Raw genomic sequence first — 19,678 nt, 5'->3', positions numbered from 1 at the left:
TTATATATTTTTATTTGTATTTATATATTTTTTTTCCTTCAAACTTTGCTTTTGTCAAAGAATCCTCCATTTGCCAGCAATTACAGCATTGCAGACCTTTGGCATTCTAGCTGTTGAGGTAATCTGGAGAAATTTCACCCCACGCTTCTAGAAGCCCCTTCCACAAATTGGATTGGCTGGATGGGCACTTCTTACGGCCAAGCTGCTCTCACAACAGCTCAATGGGGTTTAGATCTGGAGACTGCGCTGGCCACTCTATTACAGATAGAATACAAGCTGCCTGCTTCTTCTCTGAATAGTTCTTGCACAATTTGGAGGTGGACTTTGGGTCATTGTCCTGTTTTAGGATGAAATTGGCTCCAATCAAACACTGTCCACAGGGTTTGGCATGGTGTTGCAAAATGGAGTGATACCCTTCCTTATTCCAAACCCTTATTACCCTGATCAAGTCTCCCACGTTACCAGAACCAAAGCAACCCCAGACCATCACATTACCCCCACCATGTTTGACAGATGGAGTCAGACACTCTTCCAGCATCTTTTCAGTTGTTCTGTGTCTCACAAATGTTCTTATGTGTGATCCAAACACCTCAAACTTTGATTAGTCCGTCCATAACATTTAATTCCAATCTCTCTGTCCAATGTCTGTGTTCTTTTACCCATATTAATCTTTTTTTTTTATTGGCCAGTCTCAGATGTGGCTTTTTCTTTGCCACTCTGCCTTGAAGCCCAGCATCCCGGAGCCGCCTCTTCACTGTAGATGTTGACACTGGCATTTTGCGGGTACTATTTAATGAAGCTGCCAGTTGAGGACCTGTGAGGCATCTATTTTTAACTACAAACTCTAATGTACTTATCTTCAGGCTCAGTTGTTTGGCGGGGCCTCCCACTTCTCTTTCTACTTTGGTTAGAGCCTGTTTGTGCTGTTCTCTGAAGGGAGTAGTACAAAAAGTTATAAGAAATCTTCAGTTTCTTGGCAATTTCTCGCATGGAATAGCCTTCATTTCTGAGAACAAGAATAGACTGTCGAGTTTCACATGAAAGTTTTCTTTTTCTGGCCATTTTGAGCGTTTAATTGACCCCACAAATGTGATGCTCCAGATACTTAACCTGCTCAAAGGAAGGTCAGTTTTATAGCTTCTCTAACCAGCTAAACTGTTTTCACCTGTGTTAACATGACTGCACAAGGGTTTTCTAATCATCCTTTAGCCTTCTGACACAATGAGCAAACACATTGTACCATTAAAACACTGGAGTGACAGTTGCTGGAAATGGACCTCTATACAACTATGTAGATATTGCACCAAAAACCAGACATTTGCAGCTAGAATAGTCATTTACCACATTAGCAATGTATAGAGTGTATTTCTGATTAGTTTAAAGTTATGTTCATTGAAAAAAACAGTGCTTTTCTATCAAAAAATAAGGACATTTCTAAGTGACCCCAAACTTTTGAACGGCAGTGTACTTTAACTTCTTGGGGTTAATGTATGAAGAATTGGACTAAGGGAGTATGATGTCACCCATAGCATTCAGCTCCTGTCAAATAAAGCTGGCGATGCTAGTGGTTATAGGGGCGAAATTGGAGACCCCAGGACCATGTAGGGCGGGTTAATACAAACATTTCAAGACCAAAATAACGAGGCTCACAGCAGCAGTTACAGAGACAATCCAGTCAATCGATGGAGCAGAAAACTCCCACATGTTCACATTCGAGCGCGACGGCAAACAGCAAGCATGTCCATTATATCAGTCTGAGCTGCCGACTCATTCATGTTCATCCATCAGCTGTCAACGGCAACTGTTCATTCTCTGAGCCATTTATATTCAAGCCGCCGCTCATTTGGTCAGCTCCCTCAGATCAGTTTTCAGTCCAGCAGCACCTAATGGCTCAGACCCAACACCTCCTCCTCCTAAACGTCACAGTGTCTTCTTACGGGGCCTGAGCACCAAAGAGGCTCATTCAATAAAACTACTAATGCTTTCTTTTTGTGTATGTCCAAGTCTGCCCAGGATGAATTGAAGTGAATGTCATTCGAAGGACAAAACATTAAATGACGCACAAAATCTGGTATTTTCAAAAGACACATACAAGAATGATACAAAAGAAGTCATCTCTGAAGGAGCGCCGCAAGAACCACAAATATTTCAACATTAAGTCAATGGGAGTCACAGTCAGAAGGAGCCGGACGCACCTCGAACTTCCTATTTGGAGTGCGAGTGTCTATTTATATATACAGTCTATGAGTAGTACCCATATGACGTCTGATAATAATAATGTAACTGTTTCTTTTTAATGTTTTTTGCATTGCTTTGCCAAATTACCAAGCAAGTACTGAACCAGAATTAAACTACAACTAACCACAACTAATCCAGAATTAAACCAGGTCTATACCAGGACTTTTAAGTATTTTGAAGATGGGCTACTGGCCGGATCAGACCGTTTAGAGGCCTTTGTTTGGTCCGCGGGTCACCAGTTGATTACATGTGTTTAGTGGCCTCGTCTCAATTCTTTTTCCTCGCTTCCTTCACCTTGATTCCTCTCTTTTGATCCTACATTTTTCAGCTGTCAATCAAATGTGTCATATTACATGTTGTCCCAAAGGAATTCATGGAAGGAAGAAGTAAACCCGAGGGAGGCTTCAGGATAAAAGAATCAGACTTTCCTGGTCTCAGTGAGGAGTTTATATCCTCTCTCCTTGCTGTGTCTCGTGTGGTTGGGACTTCCTTGTCCATTTCCTGCAGAATCGAGGAGACAAGGAAAGAGAATTGAGAAGCAGCCAGCGTGTCTCAAGTGCCTATGGCCCAGTGACCTCATGTCTGAGGCTAAGCAGCTATTTTAGAATGAGCTGAGTAATCCTTTTTATTTAGATGACTGAAAACCGCAAGCACTTTTGGACTATAGATAGATCTTGTCTTCAGCAAAGAGTTGGGAAGAGCACAGGAAAAATTTAAAGGTGCACTGTGTAACTTTTCGGTTGAGGGTCCGTCACCTTCTTGTTTCTGTTGATATGTCATTGCTCTGGCTGGAATGTTCCACACTATGACATTAAACAGCTCTAAATTACGTTTACTCAATTACAGATGGTTTTATAGCTCAAAGATACCTAGAAAAACAGGTGTTCAGACTGAGGCTACGTTTATATGATGACGGTCTGAACAAAAGACGCAAAAGTGGCATCGCATCTTCACTTTTTATTTTTATTATGTAGTTGAGAGGAAATCTGTGTGCATACAGTGATGCAAAAGTGTGTGGAATTCGATTGTGTATGCATGCCAGGCGGCTGGGTGGTGATGTATGAGACATAAACGTGTATGCGGCGTGAGCAGATCTGACTAGAGTTTTGCGTCTTGGGCAGTGTAGAACGGAAACACTACGGTGGAGTGTATTCAACTGTTCCACTCTGGAGGGTGGATTCAGATTTTTGCGTTTTTAAGCCCCAAAGATGCCGTCACCGTCTAAACGAAAAGAACTTCCAATACAATATTTCTTGTGTTAACAGGCCCTGTGAGCGGGGTCGCCTCTCCACAGATCTGACCTGTAACTTGGTCTGGTTTGGTCTCCATGAAGATAGAAAGGTGTAATGCCACACTGTGAAAAATTCTAGACAAAGCAATAACATCTCCATGAAGAAAAGCATTTGACAGACCCTCCACCAGAAAAGTTACACAATGCACCTTTAAAATGCATAGGACCAGTTTTGATAATTCTCTCATTTTGACTAAATTTTCTAGGCTAATACATAATTTATAGTTTTACAACAATCAAGAATCAATTTGTGAAGAAAACTTGAAAAACATGTTGAAAATTTACGGGAAATGTACACACAATTTTTTTTTTTTAATAACATTTCTAGTGGAGTGTACGCCACCTGCTTGTCTCCATGGAGATGTTATTGCTTTGTCTAGAATGTTCAACAATATAGATTAAACTTATCTACAGCACTACACTACATTACAGTTACAGATCTGTGGAGAGTCACCCCTATTCACAAAATAATTTCTTGGATTTCTGAGCAATAGAAACACCTGTAATGAATAAATGCTAGATGGATCTGTTTAATGTCATACCATGGAACATTCTAGACAAAGCAATAACATCTCCATGGAGACAAGCAGGTGGCGGACCCTCCACATTGCGCAGTGCACCTTTAAACATTATTTCAACAAAGTAAACATGCCATATTGCACACACTTCCTGTTTTCATCATCGCCAGTTTATGGGTGATGGGTGATGTGGGTTCAAATTGGTGTGTCATCCGTTGAAACAAACAACTACATCTGGTCCGCAGAGCTGTGAAGAATTGTTTTTTCTTCACTCAAGCAACATGACATTTAGTTTCTTATTTTAGATGCGTAGAGTTGTTGTTTTTCTTATGTGTAGCAAGATGTGTTTTCCTATTTCAAATACAAAAAGTCTTGTTCCATTGGTGGATCATTTTACTTGTCAAGTTTAATCTACTTAAATAATCTGAAATGTTCTTAATTCAAGTCATTTTAACTTGGCTATATCTGAGTTTTTGCAGTGCAGTCCAGGTTTACTCTTACTTGAGTAATGTTTTTATTGAAGTAGCAGTACTTTTAAAAGTACAAATAAAGGTTTTGGTCCCTTTTTGCCCTGTGAGCAAGTCTACAAGTGACAAAAGCTTGGTGTTGGCAATAAGAAATGATTTGAACATTTGTTTCTTTCACCACCGCTTCAGAAATGATTTAGTTTGTCTGATTTTTTGTGTCTATCTTTAGAAAATACATGATTTTCCTATTAATTTGTGCTTTATGTAGCCTAATGTTTTGTCCTTCAAATTACAAACTCTAAATTATTAGTCAGGTGTTACGCCTACTTGCGGAGTACTTTTCCCAAATACTTTTTAACTCTTACTTGAGTAATTTCTTGGACCACTACTTTCTACTTCTACTTCTACAAAGTTAGGGGAAATATTGTGTGGAGTTGTTTACACTGGTGTTGCTGTGGTGAGTCAGTCTGGCCATAGTTTAAACAGGACTTTTCCATTCTCTCTTTTCATTCTTTTAACACAGGAACGCCTTCAGAGTGATGGACATGTAGCTCAACAGTGACTGCCTACTCCCCAGATCCAGAAGTAAAGTTTTCTCTTTTTTCCCCCTCATACACTTAAAAAAAAAAAAAAAAAAAAAAAAAAAAAAAAAAGGAACATTTGAAAGCTCAGGGTTAATCACTTATGCAATAACAGTGGTGGGAAGGTTACTTTAAAATGTATTGTGTACCCCAAAATGTAGTTTGTAACATAATCCATTAAATTATTTAAAGTGAGTAATGTAATCTGAATACTTTGGATTACTTGATTTGCTGTAGAGAAGCAAAGACTAAGCTGTTTTGTCTGATAAAAGAAAATAAAAAAGTCCAGACTTTACTCAACCAAATTAAATATATTATTGATAGAAGAGAAGGAGACACGTCCATGCAGCATGGTTTAGTCCTGTTAAATCCTGTTTTAATCCAGGTTTAGACCTGGTTTAGTCCTGGTGTAGACCTGGTTTAGACCTGGTTTAGACCTGGCTTAGACCTGGCTTAGTCCTGGCTTAGTCCTAGTTTAGACCTGGTTTAGACCTGGTTTAGACCTGGTTTATACCTGGTTTAGACCTGGTTTAGTTTCCAGCAATGAAATTATCTAAAAAAAAAAAGGGGGGACATAGCCCAAAATGTGAAAACAGGAAAATACCGCCGTGTAATCCATTTATTTCAACAAAGTAACTGTAATCCAATTACCACTCACTGAAACAGTAACTGTAACTGAATACAGTTACTCATAATTTGTACTCTGATCACATAACTCCAGTACATGTAATCTGTCCCCAACACTGTGCAATAAATAATGACCAGAAGAATTGTCATTTTATTTGTTATATTATTGTATTTATTATAAAGGCAAATAGTATGAGAGCTGGCAGCAAAATGAGCCTGGAGAAAGCCACATACTGTATTTGTGGGAAGCTGCTTCTTATTGTACAGGGGTACAGTATTTTACCATTTTTATTTTTATGACCCACTGCTCTTGGTGATTTTACATCTTATTTACTGTTAAAGACTTTCCTTGAGGATTGAAGTATGTATTTATCTGTGGTGCTTTTCAAAATAAAACTCCTTTATACACACTATTTTAGAAACAATACATTTTTGTTTATTAGAAATATAGATCCATATAACAGTTATACATTCCACCACAATTAATCCGTTTCTTTGAACACTAATATACTGTATGTTCATGTGTGTCAGAAGTACCTTTTACATAAACTCCAGGCTCCTCCTCCTCGCTCACATGTGGTTTTCGATGAAGCAGCAGCCTGCAAACAGCAGCCTGCAAACAGAGGAGATTAGTCACTTTGTCTCAGTTATCTGTATGACCAACTAGTGAACGGTGATATTAAATATAACTATGAGTGAAAAACAGGATATGTTGTGTTTGTGCAGTCTTTATTTGGAAGCAGAATATGACACATATCCCCTGATATCCTTTTTAAACTGGACCTACACACTTTTACCACTTGGTCATGGTAAATGTTGACATTTTTCTATAGCGCTTTTCCACCTTCAAGGCACTCAAAGCACTTTACAACAAGGAACCACTCACCCATTCACACAGCAGGGTACGCAGACACTGTGGGCAAGGTGGGTTAAGTGTCTTGCCCAAGGACACAATGACAGCATTCATCTGTGGGAATCGAACCACCAACCTTCAGATCAGTGGGCGAATGCTCTACCAGCTGAGCTACTGCCGCCCCTTCTGATAATAATTACACAGATTAACTCTGCATTGCAAAATGCACATTGACTTTAAAGTAGTTCTAAGTTTTCAATTTTTTATTTAATTACCTCTAAGCTTGTAGTTATGATGAGCATTTCAATGTTGAAATAAAGTGAGAGTGTTGGAGACATGTGGAGACACTTTAAAAAAAAAATCCACCCAGTCCTTGTATTTGCAGACGCTGCTGGTGCTAGGTTAGTGCATGTCAATGGCCACAGTTTTCCTGCCACTAAAAACAGTCTTATCCACTCCACAAAACACCCGAAGCAAATCTATTATTACATCAGACGGCCAGTGTAAATGTCTATGTTGATGGAATAATGTTTGAAATAAAACTAAACTTCCATCGCATTATTCGCCGCATGTTGAAGGACTATTTTCTCATATATGAGTCCGCCACTGCCAAGTTTTCTATCAGGAAGTACAACTCGCTACTGCTGCTAGACACAAATTCTTCAAATGCAACGTTGGCTTTACTTCTGAAATTATTCTATCAACACAGACATTCACATCGACAGTCTGGTGTAATAATAGTTTTGCTTCGGGTGTTTTGTGGAGTGGGTAAGACTGTTTTTAGTGGCAGGCTAACTATGGCCATTGACATGCACTAGCCTAGCACCAGTGACCTCTGCAAATACAACGAATAGATGGAATATTTCAAAAAGTGTCTCCACATGTCTCCAACACTCTGGCTCACTAGGAAATGAGGTCTATGTCTAAAATTCTGAACTGTCCCTTTAACATCTTTGGTTAATACACCATGAAGACTATGTTGCTGCCCAGAACATTAGAGCACAGCAGAACATTATTACGGTAGCACTGTGTTTTGTTATTCTAGTTGGTGTTAGTGTAAGATTATAGATGTAACTTGACCTCTTACTAGGAAAGCCATAGCATCTGAGAAGTCAAAAAAATAAAAAAAATAATAAAAGAAACTTTGAGCTCTTCACTTTTTAATTGGCCACACCATTAGCAGATCTGACAGCAGATCTCCCCAGGACAGAGCAACAAAGCACAGTGAAACAAAATCCCGATTATATAGCATGGTTAGTTTAGAAAGATCAACTTCTACATATTATTTCATATATGGATAGATAGTTATTAAAAAAAACACATTTCTGCAGATAAAGCTCCTCTCCCTAAGCAGCACTTGACAGAGTATAAATCAGGGCGATGATGTGCACCCGGCCCGCACCTCCAAATCAATACTTCCATGAATCACCTGATGAATCAGGGTGTTATCTACAGCTACAGCTCCCTCGCAGTCTGCTTATTAGTGGAGATGAGCCCATGATGAACATTGTATTGATAAATTTCCCCATGCATTTATGTTTTTTTAATAAATCAATGTTATATTCTTATAACGTCCTTTGTAGTCTATTAACTTTTTCATCTATTCCCAAAATAAATCCATGTCAGATCAATACAATAATTTTTCCTTTTTTGCAGTGTCATTTCTACAGTTACACATTCAAATACTTCATCCACCGTTAGAAATACTTTCTACATTATGACATTCAAGTTTCTATCAATATATAATGCCACACCTCCTCCTCTCTTATTCTCTATTTGTACAAAACATTTCAGAGAGCTTGATACCTTTTGTAAAGAGATACAGACAGAAGGGCATGAATTTAAATGTGGACAAGTTTAAATTAAGGAGACAATCTGTTCCTTACATTGTACATAGACCAAGGCCTTGGCCTATATATAATACATAATATATATGTATAACTTTGGGCTACACTCCGCAACCCCTCCAAAAAAATTATAAATAGTAAAAGGCCAAATTTTTTTTATATAGAGCTTTTTCACCTTCAAGGCACTCAAAGCACTCTACATCAAAGAACCACTCGCTAGTCACACACCAGTGTAGGCAGACACTAGGGGCAAGAAGTGTCCTGCCCAAGGACACAATGACAGCATTCATCTGTGGGAGCTGAAAACACACTGCCAACCTGTGGGTCAGTGGATCTGACTGCTCAACCAATGATGTTTACATAAAGAGCGGGATTCGGACCACCAACCTTTTGATCAGTCATTTTGTCACAGAACGCAACATCCAGTCAAAAGGAATATTTACACAGTAGCACAACCTGATCCACCACACGACAACCAGCTCCAACAGCAAACATATTTATCTTATCTATCTTATCCGGATGTTGTCGTGGGCGCCACATCATCATTAGGATATTTTCAGGGGCTGCTCATCTTGACACCAAGTAAGTGTAATACAGACTATAAAGCTTTTAAACATCTTCCAGAGAACCAGGGCAGTGTGATTTGTGGTGCCCATGAACACTGAACATTTTACACAAATGAACCTATATTACATATTTAATCATATTTAATCTGCTAAACTTGTCTCAAATTCACCATAGACATGAATGGGATTCCTGTTTAACGTACGTGTCACCACAACACTGCACCAAAAGTGGCCAGGTCGAAACAAGGTGAATAGCCTCATACAAAATAAGGACTTTATTCATTTTTATCCAGGTCGAGCGCCCTCTATTGACCGGCCGCCACCGTGTTATCATAAGCCTACTGTTAAAATGTTTAAGTTGTAAAAGTACGCTATGCTGCCAGAAAAGTACTCTGGAAAAAAAATAAAATAACAAAAAATAAAGTTGAATTTACTTTAATAACTGAAGTAAATGTAACTGCGCCCCAGCCACTCGTGTGCGTATTATTGCGTCTTTCGAGTAGATGATTGTTTGTATGTTTAACTCGCTGTCGTAAGCTTTATAAACGCGTGTTCTGTATGAAATGGACCAATCAGAGGCGACGGAACCTATGGCCCCTCCCGTGGTTTAAATCCCCCCCGTGCGCCTATGGACCGCACAGTCTCTACCCAGACTCAACAGGCGCGCTGAAGCCTCTCCCCGCTACCTTCAGCTCCACTACCCGGTAACATGTCAGGAGAGCAGCGGGGGCTCGTTTACCTCATCACCGGGGGCTGCGGCTTCCTGGGCAAACACATAGTGCGGGTTTTACTGGAGCAAGAACGGGAGAGCGTGTCGGAGATTCGGGTTTTCGATAAACACACGGACCCCGGCATGGAGAAGGAGAGCACAGGTAAAAAGCGCAGCTGAGAAAGTGAAGTCTTCTCTGGGTTAACTGTGTAAGTTTTATCAGGAAGAAGAGGTAAATAGTTCAATGACTTGCTGAGCTCGTACTTTGCCCTTAACCTAATGTATGTAAGCCACGCACGAGTCGTGTAGTTGCACGGTGTAACAGTAGAATGAATGGATACTTGCTTGTTAAAGATGCACTGTGTAACTTTTTGTTTGTTCTACGAATATGTCATTGCTCTGATTGGAATGTTCCACAGTATGACATTATGTTACATTTATTCTATTACAGCTGGTTTTATAGCTCAAAAATGTTTAGAAAAACAGGCATTCTGACTGTGAGCGGGTCGCCTCTCCACAGATCTAACTTGGTCTGGTTTGGTCTCCATGGTTATAGAAAGGTACTGTGAAACATTCCAAACAAAGGGTTTTTGCAGGGTTTTCTTAAGGCCCCATTATAAGCAATACAAAGGGCAGCTTCAGAACTGATTTTAACTGATCCTACACAAAAACTAAAAATATCACAAACTTACGAATTTTTAAAAAAATTTGTAGCTTCCTACGACGCATATACAAATGAACCCCATTATAACCTGCCTTCTGTTTTCTGGAAGATATCTCAATTTAAGAGGTCTTTTTTTCCACTACATGTGAAATTAAGGTTTTCAGAACTGGCAATTATTTTTATAAATTTGATATTTTTGATTCGAGCAGGGAAAGATCATTGGATTTAGTCAAAAAAAAAAGTGAAAAATATTAATCTATGTTGTTTTACTAATTTTATTAAGTGTCCTTAGGGATCTAAGTGTGACTTTTTTTTCTCATCTGATCCTACACAAAAATGAAAAATGCCACAAGCTTCAGAGGACACATCTAAAAATGTACATCCTTTTATAGCCTATATAGTGCCATACTCGGCCACGGAATCAGTCTCACTCTTCAGAAAGCCAGTAGAGTCCTTAAAGATGTTTGCTTAGGGTCATTGTCATGTTGGAAAAGTGCACGAAGGCCCATGGCGCAAAGTGATGGAAGCATGTTCGTTGTCACTATAGAGCAATACATTTCTGGACTGATGATGCTGACAATGAAGTGCAGCTTCCCAACACCAGCAGCGCTCATGTAACCCCACATAAGGACACTCCCCCTCCATGTTTCACTGTAGGCACCATGCACTTTTCTTTGTATTCCTCACCTTTTCAACACCATATAGTTTTGAAGCCACCAGTTCTAAAAAGATTCATCACTGCAGATTATAGAGTCCCAGTAGCCTTGATCTTTGTCAGCATGGCCTGGGAAACTCTAGGTGGGCTTTTTTGTGACTGGGCTTTAGTAGAGGCTTCTTTCGAGGACAACACCCATGCATGCTATTCTTCCTCACTCTAGGGCAGATTGTGTCACAGGAAACACCCCAGTTTGGCTTTCTATTTCCTTAGACAATTGCAGGGAACTTGCATTCTGATTTCCTTCAGCCCTTCTCATCAGGAAATGCTCCTGTTGAGGTGTTAACTTCCGTGGCCAACCTGGTCGTCTCTGTGAGATGGTTGCATTTCAGTCTTTCTTAAATTTTTGAACCACTATTGCAACAGTATTTTTACTAATAAGTAAGGCTTTGCTGATCTTCTTGTAGCCTTCACCTTTCTGGTGTAAAGAAATAATTAATAATAATAATGGGAACCCATTTGTAGCCAACTGTCTGATGGACACCTGATGAATGAGTCATTAGGCTCCCCTGTGGTTGAATGCTTCACCAATTCCACATTTGGAGCCTAAAATATAGCCTTGCTCTGAGACTTTCAGTGCGGTGTATTCATTTTTGCACCACTCTAATTTGACTAAAACTGAAAATTATTAATTATTATTTAATTTATATTATTAACCTCAGTTTTTTGTCCTTCAACAAGTTCAACAGATTCTGTATTAAACTTGTCTGTGTACATTTAGCAAATATTTTTTGTGCTCATTGACATATTGTAAAAAAAATTACTTTTCAAAGAAGATGTACTCATTTATGCTGAGCTCTGTATGTACTGCCACAGATGCCCTGGGACAGATCCAGAAGTGACGCTGTCACTCTGTGCCATCAGCCCTCTGAAAACTACCAATACTTACACACACACACCACATTCACACATTCACAAGACTCAGACAGACATAAAGAAAGTATTTGAGGTTTTTATTTAATGAGCCAGCCCCCGGCAGTAGACAGGGAAATAGTAACTAAAAGCCACATCCAGTAACAGTGACGGTATCTGACATTTTGCCTGTGTGCTCTTGGTCCTCTCTGAGGTCTGCTGCTGCTCCCGGCTTTACAAAAGCACCTTTTCCATTGTTTATTATGCAGAAGCAGTGACGCAGTAAGATCTGAGTGCACTGTAACTGGACCCAGGCTCACACTGGCTCCATTCACCAGGGCTATTCAGACTCCTGTTTAGACCAAAAACCTGGGATACACTTCTCATATATGAGCTCAAATACACATAATTACTTATGTAACATTTTTTGGACAAGACTCTTTCTATTGTTCATTTAAAAAAAAAAAAAAACTTCCTGGAGATGTCATGTCCAAAGTTAAAGTTAAAAAAGTTCAAAAAGTTTATTATCAATTCTTGATGCGAAAAACACAAAGAATCAAAATTGTGTGTCTCACTCGCATGCATATAAATAAATAATAAATGTAAATAGTGCAAAAGGCATATAGTGCAAGGCACAAGAGGGAGTCAGGGGGGCTCTGAGTTCAAGTGTTCTTTTGGGGAGTTCTGTTCTTAGGGAGAAGCAGAGTCCTAGTTTCCTGGCCTCCTGGTCATTACCAAGAGGAGAGTTCAGCATCCTAACAGCTTGGTGGATGGAGCTGTTAGTGAGTCTGGTGGTGCAGGAATGGAAGCTCCTGTACCTCCTCCCAGAGGGCAGAAGGCTGGACCGATTGTGTGCAGGGTGGCTTGCATCACCTGTATGATTCCATTGAGATGGAAAGTAGCATTGAAGCATTCTCTATGGAGATAGATGAGTTTTATGCCATACAGTGGAATATTATAAACAAAAGAACAACATTTTCATGGAAATAAATTAAAGGAATAAGACTCAGGTTTGTGGAGATGCGAGCCCCACCAAGGCCGAGGACATCTTTTTAGAATGATTGCGGAGAGAATCTAACAAATAATGACCAAGTTTTAATATTTCAGTGAAAACAGTGTATGTCTGCATAGGCCCCCCAGCCTTATAATAATGCTATTTACTATGTATTATTTCGTAAGTTGTTTTAGATTCATGTATAATAATATATAATTTCAAATGTGTAAATTCTAACACAGTGATCCACAGGTGCCATAGATTATAACAATAGAGCAGACATCAGCACAATATGTCTTCTTAAAAACGTATATTGTGTGTGTGTGTGTGTGTGTGTATAGAGCATTATTGTTCAATGTAGGCAAAAGGCTACTCAAGTTATAACTGTCGACTTCTCACCCAATGAGTGTTCAAAGTCCTTTTCATTAGTATTATTATCTCTGAGTCAGTTTAACATGTTGTAATATGTTGCACTAAGAACAGCCTTGAACACTTTAATCATTGAGATAACAGTGACCTTGGCCTTAACTTGGATCTGAAAGAAGCTTTCAAGTTACACTCAGGTGTTCCTTTGACTGTGCCATTTTACTCCTGTTAGAAAAGGAAATGCGTATTTGTCTTAAAATGAGGAATGAGCTTTGGAGCAATAATCAGCACACACCACTTCAAAACGGGGACTTAGACTTAAACAAACTTTATTGATCCACAAGGGAAATTACTTGGACACAGTAGCTCACACATCACATATAACAATAACAAAGAATTTAATTAAGATAAACAAAAAGGTAAAAAAAACTCATTAAATCTGGACCAAACTAGGAACAGTTTTATGAATTTTTCAGTTTATATCAACAATAACAATGGCAATTTGATTTTAATTTAAAGGTGCGTTGTGTAACTTTTTTTCGGTTGGAGGGTCTGCCGGATGCTTTTCTCCATGGAGATGTTATTGCTTTGTCTGGAATGTTTCACAATATGGTATTACACTGTTCTAACTTCATGGATACCAAACCAGACCAAGTTACAAGTCAGATCTGTGGAGAGGCGACCCCGCTCACAGTCAGAATGCCTGTTTTTCTAGGTATTTTTGAGCTATAAAACCATCTGCAATTCAATAAATGTATGATAGAGCTGTTTAATGCAATGACCTATTCATAGAGACAAGCAGGTGACAGATCCTCCACCAGAAAAGTTACACAATGCACCTTTAATGGTTAAATTTTGTTTCCATTGTTTATTTTTTGTTTATGGTTAACATCTCTGTAATTTAATAAAAAATTAAAAAAAAACTGGCGCAGAGAACAGTGTGTTCTGTCTGCATAAATAAACATTAATTTTTTTCACAATAGCTTCAGAAAATTGTTTAATTTCTCAACTTCAAAGATGTGATCGCTGTCAACAGAAAAGACTTTAAGACACGAGATTAAGATGAAAAGTTAGTGGAGCCGATCTCAAACTAATAATAAGGTTCAACATTTGTGGATCATAGGTTTGGATATTTGTATAGATATTCAGCTTTTTTCACACTGAGGTCTGATGTGTTTTCAAACTGTGCCTTTAATTTTTTTGATCAGTATATTTGAAATGATTTTAACTACCTACTTGTCTCCATGGAGATGTTATTGCTTTGCCTGAAATGTTCCATAGTATGTGTTTAAACATATACATCTAGCATTTATTTATTACAGGTGTTTCTATTGCTCAAAAATATATAAATTCTTTCTGTGAATAGGAGCGACTCGAACTTGTAACCTACTTATCTCCCTTGTCGTAGATAGATTTACCGATAATCTATACTGTGGAACATTCCAGACAAAGCAATAACATCTCCTTGGACTCAAACTGGTGGCAGACCCTCCACTAGAAATGTTACGCAGTGCACCTTTAACATTCCCGTGTTTCTGTTTTAGAGCACACGAAGGTGGTGGTGATCCAGGGGGACATCACAGACTACACCCAGGTCCTGGAAGCTTCTCGTGGGGTTGACGTGTTCATCCACTCAGCCAGCGTGGTGGACGTGTGGTACAAGATCCCAGACTCTGTCATGTACAATGTCAACGTGAAAGGTAAAACAGTGTTTCATAATTTTAAAGGTGCATTGCGCAACTTTTCTGGTGTAGGGTTATATAAATTATTCTGGCAAAGGTGTATGGAGTTTAAAAACACAGTGGAGCATTTCCTGTATATGTGTGATTTCTGTTTGAGAGAAGAACTCAGCCTAAATATGCAGGGTTTGTGTGTTAAACGTGTGTGAATGAAAACAAACACAAGTCCAGGCATTATATAATGAAGATGATTAAGCTTGCAATGTAAAAACTTACTGTGATATTCTAATCCCAACAGTCCCTCGGACTTTTTGACCGCTTTTTACTTTATCACAGTAAGTTTTTACAGTACAAGTTTGGTCATCTTCACTATCTGTTAGCTTTTGATTCTCATTCTTGAAGAGCACACTTCTACAAAGATACCCTGAAACTCTCACTTCCTCTGTGTTTTTTATACAACTCCAGGTATGTTTGTGATGAGGAAACAACATTATAACATAGAACGTTATATGGGCCCTTTAAATTATTAAAGGGACAGTGCGGAATTTTGGACAAAGGCCCACATTTCCTAGTGAGTCAGAGTGTTGGAGATGTGTGGAAACACTTTTTAAAATATTCCATCCAGTCCTTGTATTTGCAGAGGTCGCTAGTGTTAGGCTAGTGCATGTCAATGGCCATAGTTTTCCTGCCACTAAAAACAGTCTTACCCACTCCACAAAACACCCGAAGCAAATCTTTTATTTATCTTTTATTAACCAGACTGTCAATTTAAACCTTGCATTTGAATAATTTATGTCTGAGCAGCAGCAGTGAGTTGTACTTCATGATGGAAAGCTTGGCAGCGGCGGACTGATATAAATTAGCTCCTATCTTACCAGCAAAGTAACATTCCGCTGCTGCTGAGGAAATAGTCCCTCAACATGCGATGATTCATGCGATGAAAGGTTAGTTTTATTTCAAACATTATTCTTAGGGGTGTCAAATTATCGCGTTAATTGCGATTAATTAATTACAGTCATATTTAGCGCGTTATGTTTTTTAATCGCGTTAATCTCATTTTTAATCTCTAACTTTAGTGTTTCTGTATGTGAGTTTCTTTATTATAAAACCTGTTTTTATGTGTTGTTGGGACAACAACACACACACACACACAAAACACATTTATACATTTTTTTATTTCGGTATTTCCACTCATTGCCGGAAAGCCACACAAAAAACGTGCACAGTAACAGCGATGTAAACGTCATATTAACGTTGGCGGCGTCAGTCGCACAATGGACGAGGTGGAAGAGCCAGTAGAACAGAGCAGCAGTGCACAGGTAAAAACACATTCGTGTCTTGGAAATTATTCTCCCGACGTGAAATATAAAAGAAAATAACAAATATAATATCGCCTGAAAACAACCTGCATAGACTCATGATGTCTGCACTACTGTCCTATAGTGACCTGCCACATGAGGGGACACGCACACAAACACACACAAACACACACACAAACACAAACAAACACAAACACACACAAACACACAAAACAAACACACACAAACACACACACACACAACAAACAAACACACACACACAAACACACACACAAACACACACAAACACACACAAACACAAACACACACAAACACACAAACAAACACAAACACACACAAACACAACACACACAACACACACAAACACACAACACAAACACACACCTTCATCATCGTCATTAACCTGAGAACGTGTGGACCACGTTTCCTTCCGTAGACACTGCGCGGACACCGACGTGCTCCCGTGAGCCGCGTGTGGATCGTGTTTTCTCGCGTACGCGGCGTAAACCGCGCTTCCTCCTGTGCGCCTCTAAACCAGAACTAACACCAAGACTAAAACCAGGACTAAACCAGGTCTAAACCAGGACTAAACCAGGACTAAACCAGAACTAAAACCAGAACTAAAACCAGGTCTAAACCAGGTCTAAACCAGGACTAAACCAGAACTAAAACCAGAACTAAAACCAGGTCTAAACCAGGACTAAACCAGGACTAAACCAGGTTTAAACCAGGTCTAAACCAGGTCTAAACCAGGTCTAAACCAGGACTAAACACCAGGACTAAACCAGGTCTAAACCAGAACTAAACCAGAACTAACACCAGGACTAAAACCAGGATTAATCCATTCCAGGACTAAACTAGGACTAAAGTAGGTCTAAACCAGGTCTAAACAAGAACTAAAACCAGTGATCTCATATATAAAGCATTTCTCTATCAATAATATTTTTAATATGGTTAAGGAAAGACTGGACTTTTTATTGTCTTTAAGTCGACAAAAGTTATTATGTTCAGATTTCCTCGTCTTTGCTACTTTACAACAAACAGTTTCTTATTCATGGAGACTTGGGCTCAACAGCCAATTTGGAGAGATTTGTTAAACAATAAATGACTTTATAAAGTCACTTTTTTTTAATCTATATCAGTCTTTTGATCTGCCACAATAATGTAATAATGAATTTAAATGAAAATACCTCAAATTGAAGGCTTTTCTCAGCAATTTTTAGGTGAGATTAAAATGAGATTAATTAGATTAATTAATTACAGATCATAATTAATTAATCTCTCAATTTTGACAGCACTAATTATTCTATCGACACAGACATTTACATCGACCGTCTGGTGTAATAATAGAAGATTTGCTTTGTGTGTTTTGTGGAGTGGGTAAGACTGTTTTTAGTGGCAGGATAACTATGGCCATTGACATGCACTAGCCTAGCACCAGTGACCTCTGCAAATACAAGGACTGGATGGAATATTTTAAAAAGTGTCTCCACACATCTCCAACACTCTGGATAACAAAGAAATGAGGTCCTGTGTCCAAAATTCCGGACTGTCCCTTTAAATTGTAAGTTTGCCTGTGAAGCAGGTGTCATACATTCTTTCCGAAAAGTTACACAGTACATCTTTAGTTTGGTCAGAAGCTTGGCTGGAAGTTTGTGTGTATGTCTTATGTTGTTTGGAATCACCTGCTTGGAAATGCAACTTACAGCAGCTTTGGGCTGTACTTCACTAATCAGACTAAGGGAACATTCACAATAGAAAACTGAAGTGGGCTCAGCTCAAGTGGAGACCAAAGTTCCATCACTGTATCATTAAACACACAAGAACGGTCAGCACACATTGCAAACACCAACATGCTTCATCGCCATGGCAATACCGTGCAAAATACATCATAGGTCCATCTTTTGACTCTTTTGAAGAGAATTTCACATTCATTTTTGACACTTTTTTTTTTTCTTTAAAGGTGTAACTTTTCTGGTGGAGGGTCCTTCGAATGCTTTTCTAGATGGTGATGTTATTCCTTTGTCTAGAATGTTCCAAACCTGTCTACCTCAAGGGAGACAACTATAAATTATGTTACGGGTCAGATCTGTGTAGAGGCAACCCCATTCACGGAGAAAATTATTGTGAATAAGTGTTATAATTAATAAGTGTGATAGACGTATGATGTGATCTTTTTACTCTTTAAGTACATTTTTAAACAGGTAAGTTGCTTTTTTCATGTGATACTTTTACTTTTACTTGAGTAACTTTTTGCCCCTGTATCTGTACTTTTACCGAAGTAATAAGATTAAGTATTTCATCCAGCACCTGTTTATAGAAGAAAAGTTGAGAAGAAGGTGTGAAAGTACAGGAAGTAGTGATGAGTATAAAAACAGAATACAACTACCTCATCTCAAAACTCGAAAAACTGCTACCTAGCAATGATTGTGTAAACAAAGCCAAAGTTTATCAGTCAATGAACTCAAATGTACACAGACATCAATAACAAATAAAATAAACACTAAAATATACAGGCAGACAGATAAAGAACATATGCATTTCCATTAAGAAAAGAAATGAGGTAGCTATTTTTGGTAAGTAAGTGAGTAAAGTGAGTGCACAGTGCTGAAATAGCAGCGTGGATATAGGAATGTATTAAGTTGTTTTGGATGTAGTGGTCAACATGTTCATGGAAATTTCTTGAGTGCGTTGATTAGCCTGATGGTCTGTGGGGAGAAGCTTTTGCTTAGTCTGGTTGTGTTGCACCACATGCAGTGATAATGTTTGCTGGATGGTAGGAGGAAGAACAGATTGTGTGCTGGGTGGGTGGTGTTCTTGATGGTGTTGATAGCTCTCTCTTGCAGCAGGATGTTTACCTAAATGGATGGCTGGGATGATCTGATGATCTTTTCACCGGTTTGCAGTTAACATTTTGTATGTGGAGCGCCATCAAAGCGGGATCCCGTTTGTTAAGCGAGAGGTATAGAAGACAAGCAGGCTGAGCTTGCACTTTCTTGTTCTTGTAGTTTTACAGCAACATTAAGTCTTGGTCTCTTTGCAGTGGAAGGTGTTTCTTGGCGAACAGCTGGTGCCTTTCGCTTTGGCGTTGACTTTTTAAATTCGTAACCAAGGCTGAATGAGGGATCGGGGTTTTGCTTTGATGGCGCTCCACATACAAAATGTTCGCCGCAAACTCAGGATGATTTAGGCAGTCAAAGGTTTCCTTTTTCGTCCTTCCCATGTATCAATCCTGCCCATCGCCTTCGCCTTTCACTATTTTTCAATTCCGTTAGGAAGGGAAACAGTTTGAACGGAGGTTTGCAGTCACACAGATCTGATTCCCTTTTGCATCTATGGAGTTCGCAAACAAATTTCTCAAGCCGTTTTCCACTGTTAGGATCCAACAACCA

General features: G+C 38.9%; 1 protein-coding gene across 1 annotated transcript in view; it reads left to right on the top strand.

The window, feature by feature from the left end:
* The first annotated feature begins 9,641 nt into the window (after positions 1-9,641).
* The window catches only part of hsd3b7 (hydroxy-delta-5-steroid dehydrogenase, 3 beta- and steroid delta-isomerase), a 33,471-nt gene continuing 23,434 nt past the window's right edge, over positions 9,642-19,678 (top strand). Inside the window, exons 1-2 of the mRNA XM_020933157.2 lie at positions 9,642-9,860; positions 14,833-14,988. Coding sequence (XP_020788816.2) covers positions 9,698-9,860; positions 14,833-14,988 — 319 coding nt within the window. The 5' untranslated portion in view covers positions 9,642-9,697. The remainder of the gene's footprint in view (positions 9,861-14,832; positions 14,989-19,678) is intronic.

Source organism: Boleophthalmus pectinirostris, unplaced genomic scaffold (genome assembly GCF_026225935.1).
Source record: "Boleophthalmus pectinirostris isolate CB_2022bp ecotype Guang Dong unplaced genomic scaffold, ASM2622593v1 HiC_scaffold_17, whole genome shotgun sequence".
In the NCBI taxonomy this organism is placed as follows: domain Eukaryota; kingdom Metazoa; phylum Chordata; class Actinopteri; order Gobiiformes; family Gobiidae; genus Boleophthalmus; species Boleophthalmus pectinirostris.
The sequence above is the reverse complement of the archived record's forward strand: the minus strand, read 5'-3'. Positions and strand labels throughout refer to the sequence as shown.